Below are 12,807 nucleotides of genomic sequence, written 5' to 3' on the forward strand. Positions count from 1 at the left end.
GGGCTACACAGAGGAGCTCTATTTCTAGGAGGTTTGGGATGCATCCTTAGCCATAGGGCTCGCTTGTACAGGGATGACCAGGAGACAGGCACACTGGTCCAAGGATAAACTTGACTCTACTAGCATGTTTTAACCACTGAGCCCATTAGACCTATAGATAATAAAGTGTAACAGACTTCAGGAAAGCAAATGACTTGCTCTCTGCTGTTATGCCCAGAGTAACTTCTCCAAGGTCATATGTTAGATAACCATGGGCACAGGAACATTCATTCCTTATGCTAGATGACCTTGCTTTCCCACTCCCTCATGCCACCAACAGAAGGGGGAGTGGGGTTTGGGACTGACCATAGAATAGCAAGGTTTCTACACATCATATTTTTAACCTACATCAGGTCTCACCTGTGGCTTGGGGAACTCACAAGAAAGACAAGGTTGTACAACCCCAGAATTTTTCTTTTGGCAGCCAACAATTGGTCACATTGCACGTTTCAAGGTTACAGAGACCCCCAGTACAAATATGGGGGCAGGAGCACACAATTCTTTCTCAGAGCTCTACAAAAAAGCCAGAGCAAGTGTTCCAGAAGTTGACAACATCAGAAGGCAACTTCTGGAAACAGGCACCCAAGGGACTCCAGAAAACCCTTCACTATCGGGCCTTCAGGGCTCTTCATTTTGGGGCCTCCTTCTTGGGCATCAAAAAGTCTCCTTTTCTGGACTGCAGGGGGAGGGATGTGCAGGTCAATGGCTAAGCTGGGAGGGTGGGGAAGAGGAGGAGAGAGCGATTCCTTCGGACCCCAGCAGAGGTAGACTATGGAAGGCGAAGGGTTCAAGACAGGAAAGGCCATTTTCTGGGGTCTGGCTGGGGGGTGCTCCCCTTCCCCTCTCTCTCCGATTAAAAACGAAAGCCCATGATGATGAAGATTGTAAGGAAAAGCAAGACTAAAGTCGTGTCTCGGGTCTCGTCCCAACGGAAGCCCTTCTTAGCCCGATCCTCCTGCTGCTTGCGTAAGGCCTCACGCCGGGCCCTGAGGCGGCGTTCGCGCTCCAGCTGTTCTCCGTAGTGTGCCTGGTAGAAGGCGTCAAAGTCGAACATAGTGCGGTCGGCGCCCGACGCTGCCTTACCACCGCTGTAGGGACGAGGCGGCGGGGTGCGGGGCGAGCCAGAGTCCGCTGAGGGAGCTTTGGAAGGCCGGACGCCAGGTCCGCGCAGATCCGCGTCGCTGAGGAGGCCGCGGTCATACTTGCGGCGCAGGTTGGGACTGCCCAGCACCACGTATGCCTCGGAGATGCGCGTAAAGCGTTCGGCAGCCTCAGGGCTCCCCGAGTTGCGGTCCGGGTGGTAGAGGAAGCTTTGCCGGTAGTAGGCGGCCTTGATTTGCGCCTGCGTGGCCGTGGAGGGAACGCCGAGCAGCTCATACAGTGCCGTACGCGAGTACGGGCCGTCGCTCCGTGAATAAGCCCTCGTTTCTAGGCCCAGGCGCGACACCCGGTTTTGTGGAGGCCCCCGAACCAGCCACAGGTTCCACATTAACAGCCGTGGCCACCTCAGCTCGAGCTTGGCTGCCATCTTGAATGAATCTGGAGGGCGGTGCAAACATTAACTGGCCAATGGGAAATGTGCGTTGCTCGCAATGTGTCGGGCCTGTAGCCAATCCAGTAAAACAGAAGGCAGGGAGGAGTGGAGCATGCGTATTACGAGGCGGGCGCGGACCTAATGATATAAAAGCCGGACGCTTGAACCACCCGGCGGCAGTCGAGCTGCGGAGGCCAAGGGATGGCGACTGGCGGACGCAGACCGGAGCACGGGGGACCCCCGGAGCTGGTGAGTTGTGTGGCTCTCAGGCATCCTGTTATGACAGGATCTTCGTGTCTTAATTTCTCGCCCTACTCTCCTTTTCTCTCTCGCAGTTTTACGACAAGACTGAAGCCCGGAAATACTTACGCAAGTAAGGGAGTCTGGATGTTGAGCAGCGTGGGGAGTCGGCAACCCGCAAGTCCCCTTGATTTAGGGCATTGCTTGGAAAGCACGCAGAATTTGGGGGATGGAGGTGGGAGGAGGGGACCAGGGTTCATCTCATTTTTATAGTGGCAAAATCTGCTTCATTTAAATCTCTGAACCATATGGGCCTCAGTTACTTCAGCATAAATATGGGAATGATGTTATGTTTCTACGAGTTGTTTTCAAAGTTTATTGCGACAACTTGTTTTAAGCATGCGGTAAAATAGGCTGGAGGCAGTGGATAGGTATAAGAGGTAAGTGCTGTTGGGGGAAAGGAAATAATGTTCATAGAATGTTTATTGTGTTCCCTCTTTGTATTATATCATTAAATCCTTTTGATAACTCTTGGTGTAGCATTTGAGTTTCATAGAGGATAGTTATTTCTGTAATAGAAGGTAAATGACAGAAGGCTAGAGGAGAGACTTTCAGATCTGTCCTTTCTGATATACCACTCTATAGAAAATTCTTCTGCAGGTACTTGATTTTCGGAAAGCCGGACATATTATAGACCTATTCTGTACAATGGTAACTAGTAGCCATCAGCCATCCATGGAAACATGTCTAGTCTGAATAACTTAGAATGAAGAAAATGTAGAATATTTTGTTGATCATTTTTACATTGATTACATGTTGAAATAATGAGTATGTTGGGTTAGGTAAAATATATTATTTAGGTGTATTGAATGAACTATTACAGTTAATTTTATATAGTTTCATTTGAAGTGTGGTTACTATAAAGTCATATGTGGCTTATGTTATATTTCTCGTGGATATCACAGCTATTGATTTTTGTCATGCATTGTTGATCCTTATATCTGAGAGTATGGTAGGTAACTTGCCAGAAAATGTTCTTAAGTAAAACACCGTCAAAGCCTGATATGTTTGAAAATAGCCAATTAGTTAAGTGCTTTGTTCTTTTTATATCAGTTTTGCATTGAGTACATTTATAATTTGTGTCACAATAAAATGACACATCACTGTATTATGTGACTATCTGGGATCATTTTCAAGTAGTTGTAGTTGACTTTGTTGACCCGGAAAGTGCATTGGGGTTTTGTTGTTGTTGTCATCATCATTGTCTGGATGCAGTTTTTGCCCAGGACTTTACCACTTGCTTGTGTTTTTGCCTTCCTAGCTCTAGGATGATTGATATCCAGACTAAGATGGCTGAGCGAGCATTGGAGCTCCTTTGTCTGCCTGATGATAAACCCTGTTACCTGCTGGATATTGGGTGAGATTCTGGGGCCCAGGCAGATTGTCCAGGTCGTAAGGCATCTTTGCTATTCACACTGTTGAGTCCCTGTTTGATTGTATTTTCCAGCTGTGGTACTGGGCTGAGTGGAGATTATCTCACGGATGAGGGACACTTTTGGGTGGGCATCGACATCAGCCCCGCCATGCTAGGTAAGTACGTTGTATTTAGCACTGCAGTGGACTACACTCACAAATATGGAGCAGTTTATGCATGTCATCTGTTTTCCTCATTCTTCTCTGATGTAGATGCAGCCTTGGACCGAGAAGCACAAGGAGACCTGCTTCTGGGAGACATGGGCCAGGGCATCCCCTTTAAACCAGGTTCCTTTGATGGTTGTATCAGGTAAGAGTTTTCGTGTTTTACTTTTAGACTTGCAGGCCCTTTTTGTTACACCTGGTCGTGCAGCAGAGTCATACAGGATACTTAAAAATATACATCCCATGGGATTTTTAGATTTATATAAGGTTGGAGCAAGGCCCCAAAATATGTGTTTTGGGTTTTTTTTTTGTATTTCAAAACTGTCCACTATTCCTGTGCTTGTCTTGCACTACCAGGTCCAGGCACCATAGGTATAGATTCTCTGTCAGTTTTGAGTGTATGTGTTAGGGGAGGATGGACTTCTTGAGCCAGCAGGAGCCGTCTTGTATGCCCTGCCCGCCATCTTCTCTTTCCAGTAGCTGTCTTGGAGGCTCCACCAGCCATGGTGTTGCTTTATTAGAAATTTGTAGTGGAGTGTTGCCTGGACTGCTCCAGTCTCTTCAGCAGTTTAGGAGTCCTTTCTGAACTGTCAGTCAAGGGTTAGCGTGTACTTAGTACTTTAATAACGAATCTTAAGCCATTGAAGTTACTATTAAAACAAAGTTGTTCTTTGTCTTACTTACGCGGTATGTTCTGATCAGTATCCAGCATAGTGTTTTGTTGATGGAGTGGAGATAGGGAATGGGGAGGAAGTCATAGTTGAATCATTATCTGGTGGAGAGAACTGTGATAGTGTGTTGAGCAGTAAGGATGCAGAGTAGGAATCTGGTTGAGTGAAAATTTGGATTTGAAGATTGTATTCTAGGTTAAGGGATTAGCTCACTTCTGGGAACAAGATCAGAGAAAAAAGATATTTCAAGGGTAGTAATTGTTTCTTAGTAATTAGGTGAGATGTTTTAAATTGTAGAAAACTAAATACCAGTTACATGATCTGTATGTGTTAGTGATAGTCATTTTTAGTTCGTTTTTAAGAGGTGAGATGGTATGGCAGGCCTTCCCCTTGTTTTTTTTTTAACATTTGTTATATGTAAGACATTGTGCAGGGTGCTGTGGGGTTTAGAGATAAAATACAGTCCCTGTTTTTAAGGCTCCATGTTTAATAGGTTGCTAAAAGACATGGACCAAGTTAAACACAAGGCTGAGTGTGGGGTGTGTACTAGGGAGTTGTGGGACCACCGGGATTGTGAAGAGAAGCAAGAGAGCACAGAAAAGTCTTAAGAAAGGAGAGGCTGGGGTTAGGTCTTAAAGGCTGGGAGGACCCTGAATAGTCAAGGAGAGGTTTTCTGAGTGACGGAACAGTGTAAGCAGAGGCAGGGAAGTGGGTGGGGAGAGGAGTCTGATAGAATCTATCAGATAGATCGTAGACATGAGTGAGAAATTTCATGGAAGTTGAGATTGTGTGAAGTTGGGTTCTAGAAGATTTTTAACTCTGTCCTAAGAAGCTTGGGCTTTATTCAGTAGTTGATGGGGAGCTGGGGATTGATAACATAAGATCTATGTTTTAGGAAGATTATTTAGAAGGGAGGAGAGGTTGTTGAAACAATTGAGGTGATAAGTGCTGACCTAGGAGATGGGTAGAGGAAAATAAAACTTTGGAGAGGCAGTGGACAGATCAGCAGGGTTTGAGGTTCTGTGGATGGGTGTTCACAGCACTGAGGAAGTGAATGCCAGAAAGGACAACGTGGTAGCTGCTTGAAATTTTAAATCTGGGGATTGTGGAGACACTTAGGAAGTACAGTTGAAGGATCTGATTTTGGAAGAGAGGGAGTGAATGACTTTGCAAGTATGTAAAACATTTCCCTTGAGTTGGAGCTAGGAAGTGTGAAGAGGTAGGTGGCAGAGAGAGCCTTATGATATGGTTGAGTAATTTTGAACTTGAGATACATGTAGAGAAAAGTTGAGAAAATGTTTCTTTAGACTGACTGCAAGGAAGTTAGTGCTGACCTGTATACCCTGTTTGGTCCAGTGTTGGGTCCAGTGTTGCAGAATAGTGACCTGAAGTGGACCTGTACAAGCCAAGAAAGGGGGAGTGGGCAGGAGGGTTTTACCTGGAGATCAAGAATGTATGGTGTATGAGTTCTGAAGAGGTAGGGGTGATCAATGTGTGCAGGTCACTTTCCTAACTAGGTTCCCTCCATTTTTTAGCATTTCTGCCGTGCAGTGGCTCTGTAATGCTAATAAGAAGTCTGACGTCCCTGCCAAGCGTCTGTATTGCTTTTTCACTTCTCTTTATTCTGTGCTGGTGAGTATAAGATCAACCCATCTGGGCTTGCTGCCTATCCCTCCCTTGCCCTGCAGGTAAAGAGATGAAGTAGTCTCGAGGCAGGGCTATTCGGATGGGACTGCAAGGGGTGGCAGGACCTTACTGTGATCCTCAGCCGAAACAGAGAGCTCAGTGGGCTAATACTCTCTAATGAAACGCAAAAGATGCAGATGTCAAAATCTGATACCAATTACAATTCCCCTGTCCACTTTGCTAAATTTTAATCAGAGGTTGGTTTGGGGACCTGGACTCCATGGAGTGAGGACAGGGACATCATGTCCAAGACACACAGAGCATACCTTCCAGAGTGCCCACATCCTCCAACTCCCATCCCTTCCTCTTCCTACCTACCGATGGGAAGCAGAAGTCCCAAAAACGTTATTTTGCATCTTTGAAGCAATCAGGCGTTTCTTGGTCTCCTTAGTCTCCCCATCTCACCTAGGGTGGATTGTGCCTGCAGTGCTGGCTGGTCTTATGCATTGTGAAGTTTCTTTTCTCTTTGTGAACTGGGGCTAACCCTGAAATTCTGAGGCCTTTTGTGTTTGCCTCTCTCTGCTGAGATGCCCTTCCCTTGTGTTTGGATGACCATTCCCACTATATTCAGGTCTCTGCTCAAGTGTCCCTGCAAGAGAGGCCTTCCTTAAACCAAAGTAAACTCAGCAGCCTCTTGTCATTCACTATCCCTTTGTCCTAATTTATTTTTCTTTTTGGCTTTTAATCACTGCTGCAAATTAGCTGTTCCAAAAGTTCAGAGGCCATCTCTTTTGTTCATGGCTGTATCCCCAATGCTAAGAACAGTGCTTTGTACATAATGGGAACTCAAATATCAATGAATACAAAAGGGTGGAGTGTCTGGGTCCTGACCACATGGGAGATTTGTAAGATAGTGAATGTTTCCATTTCTTGCAGGTCCGGGGAGCCCGAGCTGTTCTGCAACTGTACCCTGAGAACTCAGAGCAGGTGAGCCTCTTGGGTACCAGGAGGTACAGGGAAGGCGGAGGGACCCAGAATAGGTAAACTGTCCTTTTACTGCCCTCCTGCTATTGGGAAGTAACAAAAAGGAAATTTATGCTGTTTGGTGGGAAAATGATGGAATGACTACCTGAGAGTGGTCCCTATGGCCCCTGGTGGCACGTTTTATGACCGGATGTCCTAAGGAGGACCAGCGATGATCTGTGGGGATAGAGTAGGTTGTTTGTCTTCTCTTGACAGGTAAGATGGTATCACAGGTAATATGATATATTACTGGTTTCCATAACCAAATATATAAATGGGGGAGGTTTCAGAGAACATCTACAGTTGTCCTTTCTATGGAGTGTAATGCAATATGAAGGAGTAATGAGGAGGTCAGAGTTATAGACCTTGAAAAGGCAAGTTGTGTGTTGCCCCTGGCTAATGCCATGAATGGATCAGCCTCCCAGCTGGTGGCCATTTATTTCCTGAGGTTTGAGTGGGTAGATGGGTCCCTAGGCTAGGAAGTAAGAATTGTTCGTTCTGTAATTCCCTTGAGGGAGGTGGTTGCCATGGCTATTTCTAGCTTGCACTTTCCTCTACATGGCTTTTGAGGACTCAGAATTGAGAACAGTCTAATGAAGACCTTTAGTTCTCCCAGGCAAAGTCTATCCTGGAGCTAGACTGGCTTACAGGGAGTGAGGGAAAGCCGTGTGTTTTCCCAGCCTCTCTGACTCACAGAAGTTCTCTCCTCAGTTGGAGCTGATTACAACCCAGGCCATTAAGGCTGGCTTCACTGGTGGTGTGGTGGTGGACTACCCCAACAGTGCCAAAGCAAAGAAGTGAGTGCTGGGGGCCAGTGTGCTGCTTGCGCTGCTAGACAGAGGGTGGTGGTGTGGATCCGAGTAGTGGTGGTTGGGTCCCTGAGGCACAGCACCAGGTTTTGGAAGGGCAGGTGAGGACTTGTCTTGCACTACAAGGCTTTGAGTCCTTGTACTTTTCTTGTTTCAGGTTCTACCTCTGTTTGTTTTCTGGACCATCGACCTTTCTGCCAAAGGTGAGGGACCCTGAGTTTTCAGGCCCGTGTCTTTTGGGTTCCCTTCTTGTGAGGCTGGCCTCCCTGTCAGGAGGGCTTAGGTGTGGTGGTTGTCCAGGCCTTCTGGGGTAGGACAGATGGGTTGAGAGATCTCCAGGGTGATCTAAAAGTGCTTTGGTTCCTGCAGGGCCTGAATGAAGTTAAGGATGAAGAGGTGGCCAGGCAATCCACATTCATGAATAAGAGGTAAAGTGAACCATAGGTGAACATGCCTAAGGTTCAGGGAGCTACTGCCGCTAGGTTTATTAGACATGGCAGAGGAAGCTGGAGGTAGCAAGACTACTCCATTTCTCTGCTTTCACCAAGTCTTGGGATGAGATGTGGCAGTGACACCAAGGTGGTAATAGAACCGAATCTTTTATGCCTATTCCTGCTCCTGCCTTAAACTGAGATGTCTGTGAGCAGCCTTGTAGCCTTCCTGTCTGCCTTCCTTCTTGCCATGCCTGGCAAGCTGTCCTCTCCTTCCCTAGGCTGCCTCCTCCACCTGCGTCCTGGATCCCATTCCCTCTTGACTCCTGTTACTCTCCCCTCTCCTGCATCCTAATCTTTACTCTCCTGGGTTATTCCTGTCAGCTCACAAATATGCTGCACAAATTCCTCATGTCTTCCAAGACATCCTCCTTTTACCCCTTAAAAACTCCAAGCTACCACCTTATTTATTTGCTTCTTTGTACATAACAAAACTACTTGCCTCTTTTTGCTTCTCCCCTAGCATTCTCTCAATCCTCTTCTCTGGCTCATGCTTGTGTTTTATCACAAATTGCTCTTGTCAAGGCCACCACCAGTCTGTCTTGCCAAGGCTGTGGTCACTTCTCAGCCTTTTTTCCTACTTTGTGTTTATCTTAACTTGCCTACTCAGGAGGAGCTGATGCAGTGCATCATCACTTAACACTTCTCTCACTTGGCCTCCCCACTCACTGTCCTGGTTTCCTCTTAACCTAACCGGTGGTTCCTTCTCAGTCCACTTTGCTGGCCCCTCTTCTGGAGCATCTGGGGCCCAGCCTGGACTCCTCTCTCTGCACTGCCTTAAATACCAACTACAGGTTCATAACTCCCAGATTTATACCCTTGGCTTCAATCCTGCCTCTGATTTCCAAACTGCCTTCTGAGTATCCACACTTGAACTTCCCACACATGTCTAGAACAAAACAGGGCTCTTGGTTTTCACCCCCAAGTCTCCTTCCTCCGTTCTTTACCATTCTCAGTTATTCCTATCTTCCTTACATCTCATACCCAGTCAGTTCATCAGCAAATCCTGCACCCCTCCCCTCAATGTAAATCCCAGTTCCAACCCTTTCCCCCGCTTCTACCAATTTTGCCCAGATTACAGAAAGCTGCCTCACTTGTCTCCCTGCTTTCAGTCTTTGCTTCTTTCCATTTTCTGCACAGCAGCAGGGCTGATCCTTTCCTTTTTTGTTGTTGAAAATATCTTGCCATTCCTGTTATCTTCAGTTGAGTTCTCCTTACTTTTGTTTCCCTTAACACTTTTAACTGCTGTAAGTCATGTATTTGTTTACTTGGTTGTTCGTATCCCCAGTGAGAATGAAAACTTGGTAGGGACTGGTTTTATATCCTTGACATCAGAAGAGTGTCTTGTTAATAAAAGGTATTCAATATTTGTTGAATGAGGAATTAAGGATAGTGAAGGAGGAGTTATTTCTTAGTTCTGATTGATGAGTGGAAGGTGTTAAGACTTTGAAGACATTTAAGAGGAAAAACGGGCAGAGAGTTCAATGAGTTTTTGGAAGGCCCACTGATAGTGAAAATGATGATTGTGTTCTTGTGTCTGCTGTAGACTTATGCTGTTTGCTCCCCTGTCCCTGGTAGTCCTCTCTCTCAGCTTCTTCAGCCCATTCCCCGTGGGGACTTATGAGCTCTTCTAGATGTTTTCTGCTCTAAGGCACCCAACACTTGCTCCCAGTGAGTGGTCCCATCTACTTCACAGATGAAATACAAGTTGTTTAACTCACTCCATCCATCTTAGGATCCCTCTTGTCCTTACACCGGTGTCTACAGACGACATGTTCTAACTGTAAACTTGGGTAAGTTTTGTTGACTGAGGATACGTTTATCTTCTTAAAAAGGGGGGATATTGCCACCCACTTGGGCAGTGTGTTGAGGAGTAGAAAGCATGTTTTTACAGGACTCGGCACAGTGGCTAGCATAGACCTTGTCTCCCCCAGTTCTGCAGGCTTTTATCTTCCAAGCCCTGATTTGGGGAGAGAGGGGTAGGGTTGCCTGGTGGAAGGATTATCAGGCTTCTCTCATTACTATCACTTCTCTCTAATCACATTCTGGTCACTTATAAATAAATAGGTGAATTTAAAAGTTTTAAAAACCTTTACTTGATTTGTATATTTCTTTTGTATCAGTATTATTTCACCTGTGCATTCCTTAATTCTTGATATCTGCCCTCTACTTCTGAACCACTTCTAAACCATTCTAGAAAGGTTCAGTCCACCTCTGGCATTTGCCACTGTTATTCACCTGTGGTCTGGGCCACTCACCATCTTCACCTGCTGCCTTTATGTCCCCTGCTGACTCTCTACCATCGTTCCCACTGTGGCTCACGGCTTTTGCCCTTCCTTACGGATGCATAGAGATTAGTCCTGCATCTCCAGGTCCCAGTTTGCAGTTGTCGCCTGCTCCCTAGTTGTGGACTTAAGTTTCTTTCATGAATCACTGCCTCTACACTCTGAAGTCTAGATCATGCTGTGTCATTCCTTTGGTGTAAAATGTCACCGATTTCCCACTGCTTACTGAAGGGAGGGCACACTCCTTGCTGGTGTTCACACCTCTGTGAACTGGCCCAGCCAAGTGAGATTGATTTAGAAAAAAATAAGATTCTGAGTTTTGCTAAAACCAATGAAAAGTAGCAACAGAAAGCTCGTCTGTCATACAGTCGAGCTTTCACTGGTCCTCAAGCAGGAGGAAACTTGTGTAGGAGGTAAATTAATCCTCCACAGACCCTCAGAATCTCACCTGGACACTTCTTATTCCCATGACTCTAAGCACATAGGACTCCTCTTCCCTAACCTTCCCCTTCAATCCTTTAAGTGTCTCATTTCATGTATTGTTTGGAATTCTGTGCCCGTCTGCCTGTAGAAATACCAGCTTATCCTCATGGCCCTCCAATCTTTCCCAGACCCTGTGCTGTTACTTTCCCGTCACTCCCTTAGCAGCTTCTGGTCCTCTCTCCATTTGCATGTGTGAATGATCTCTGCCACAGCCCAGCTACGAACTGTTCAAGGGCAAGGCAGGTTCATAGCCATTGTAGAACATCCATGGGCTGTGCATGCAGGTGCTCGGGAAATGGTGGTCACACAAATAGCAAGCTTCCCTACTTGGTGGGAGTTAGGCTGGAAAGTGTGATCCCACCTGCCAGGTAGGTAAGGGGTTTGGGAGCTCAGGCAGCCTTCCCGTGTCCTCAGGGCCTGCCTTTCATGGGGCTGCAGGGGGTTTCTTTTCCCCTCAGCCGTGACTGGAGGCCAAGATCAACCCATGAGGATTATTGTCAGGGCTGCCACAAGCTGGGCAGCTGTGTTTTCCTGCCTCAGACATTTATTTGTTGCTGGGAACCCCTACTTGATGGAGTATGCTGACCTCACAACCAGACTAGGGCCTTAAGTGGCAGCAGTGGGCATTGGGCCTCTAGCTTTCTATGGATACTGGTAGGATCTTGTAAAGCCAATTCTGGCCTAGGTTAACCCAAAAGCAGCCTTACTGCCCCCCCCACCCCATGCTCACTCCATAGGCAGGATGTGTGCAGACCCAATAAGCTGTCACCTGCCACAAAGATGCCTATGAGTTGAGTGGGGCCTTGCACCTCCCGACCCTCCTACTTAAATAGGTGGCTTTGACCCCAGCATGGGGAAGTGTATCCACAAGTGGGACTTTATTATAGAAGGGGCATTTGAGGCTACCTCTAACTCAAAGGAAGTTCACCATTTAGCCCTGGCTGGGTAGAGCATTGTCCTGATGTGTGGGGAACGTTGTGGGTTCCATCCCCCATCAGGACACCTTAAGAATCAACCACAAAGAATGCACAAACAAGTGGAACAAGTAGGTATTTCTCTTTCTCTCTCTCCCTTCCTCTTTCTAAAATGTATCAATAAATAAAAAAGAAGCTCACCATTTTTCCTCGTCTGGATTAATCTGGGTGCTAGTCAGGCTGCTCTATACATCAACTCACAGCTGTGAGCTGTTTCCTGCACAGGGTCCCATATAGGACTGCAAGGAGTGGGGTGGTGAGGAACAGTGGAGCGATGAGAAAGAGCCGTGAGTGGGTGCTGGAGAAGAAGGAGCGCCGCAGACGTCAGGGCAAGTGAGTATCTGGGCTGGGGATAGGCTGCTGGGGTTAAAGGGATGTCTTGACCACTAAAACTAAAGGCTTACCTGTATTTGAAGGGGTCCCAGAGGTTCTTTGTTCTTTCTTCCAAAACTCTTGTCCCTCCCGCCCTTTATTTCTTCACAGGGAAGTCAGACCTGACACTCAGTACACTGGCCGCAAGCGCAAGCCCTACTTCTAAGCAGCTAGCTGCATCAGACGGGACAGCTCAGCGTGCACACAGTTGGGAGCTGTGCCGTCCGGTTTAGGCACTTGCCTCTGGAAAGTTTTATATATTGAAGTGTCTACTTCCTCAATTGACAAAATAGTGTTTAGAAAAGTTCTAAAAGTATTTTCTTCTTATAGTTCTGAGAGATCTTATTTTGTTTTAAAAGCAATAAACCACTTTCTGTGCAACTCTGGCATTTTCTAGCTCTGTGATCCTAAACAAATTTAAGTTCCTCTGTTAGTGGGAGCTACTACTTGCTGCCTTGATTCCACAGGTCCAAATTAGGTTTAAAGAACTTACTTGTATGAAAGCACTATTTTAACCTACAAGGAACACAGGTAGATTAATTTAGGGTTTATAACAGTAGGCAAAGTTGGGAAGGGCGGGCAAGATAAACTGTATCCATGGTGCTCATTGGCCTGAGGCTGC

At 46.5% G+C, this 12,807-nt stretch overlaps 2 protein-coding genes and 1 non-coding gene across 4 annotated transcripts; 2 read left to right on the forward strand and 1 right to left on the reverse strand.

The window, feature by feature from the left end:
• DNAJC30 (DnaJ heat shock protein family (Hsp40) member C30) lies at window positions 1-1,595 on the reverse strand. The gene has a single exon (XM_028512670.2). It carries the CDS (start codon window positions 1,565-1,567, stop codon window positions 893-895), a length of 675 nt encoding a protein of 224 aa, XP_028368471.1. The 5' UTR covers window positions 1,568-1,595; the 3' UTR covers window positions 1-892.
• A 99-nt stretch (window positions 1,596-1,694) lies between these two features.
• BUD23 (BUD23 rRNA methyltransferase and ribosome maturation factor) lies at window positions 1,695-12,566 on the forward strand. 2 transcript variants are annotated; one of them, XM_028530046.2, is made up of 12 exons: window positions 1,695-1,822; window positions 1,909-1,946; window positions 3,135-3,230; window positions 3,321-3,403; window positions 3,500-3,596; window positions 5,658-5,754; window positions 6,685-6,735; window positions 7,483-7,568; window positions 7,738-7,783; window positions 7,950-8,008; window positions 12,039-12,146; window positions 12,297-12,566. In XM_028530046.2, the coding sequence occupies exons 1-12, from the start codon at window positions 1,775-1,777 to the stop codon at window positions 12,349-12,351; spliced, it is 864 nt and encodes a 287-aa protein (XP_028385847.1). In that variant the 5' UTR covers window positions 1,695-1,774; the 3' UTR covers window positions 12,352-12,566. The 2 variants fall into 2 exon arrangements, with proteins under 2 accessions (XP_028385847.1, XP_035876704.1); XM_036020811.1 differs by lacking the exon at window positions 1,695-1,822 and having other exon boundaries at window positions 1,935-2,048.
• LOC114514630 lies at window positions 11,254-11,385 on the forward strand. Its single transcript, XR_003686089.1, has one exon.
• Window positions 12,567-12,807: the final 241 nt, after the last annotated feature.

Source organism: Phyllostomus discolor, chromosome 3 (assembly GCF_004126475.2).
Source record: "Phyllostomus discolor isolate MPI-MPIP mPhyDis1 chromosome 3, mPhyDis1.pri.v3, whole genome shotgun sequence".
Taxonomy (NCBI): domain Eukaryota; kingdom Metazoa; phylum Chordata; class Mammalia; order Chiroptera; family Phyllostomidae; genus Phyllostomus; species Phyllostomus discolor.

Excerpts from the sequence above, each read along its gene's own strand:
- DNAJC30 (XM_028512670.2), bottom strand. The coding sequence starts at position 1,567 with ATGGCAGCCAAGCTCGAGCTGAGGTGGCCACGGCTGTTAATGTGGAAC.
- BUD23 (XM_028530046.2), top strand. The coding sequence starts at position 1,775 with ATGGCGACTGGCGGACGCAGACCGGAGCACGGGGGACCCCCGGAGCTG. Across the intron at positions 1,823-1,908 it reads ACGGGGGACCCCCGGAGCTG|TTTTACGACAAGACTGAAGC; the intron begins GTGAGTTGTGTG and ends TCTCTCTCGCAG. Across the intron at positions 3,404-3,499 it reads CATCAGCCCCGCCATGCTAG|ATGCAGCCTTGGACCGAGAA; the intron begins GTAAGTACGTTG and ends TCTCTGATGTAG.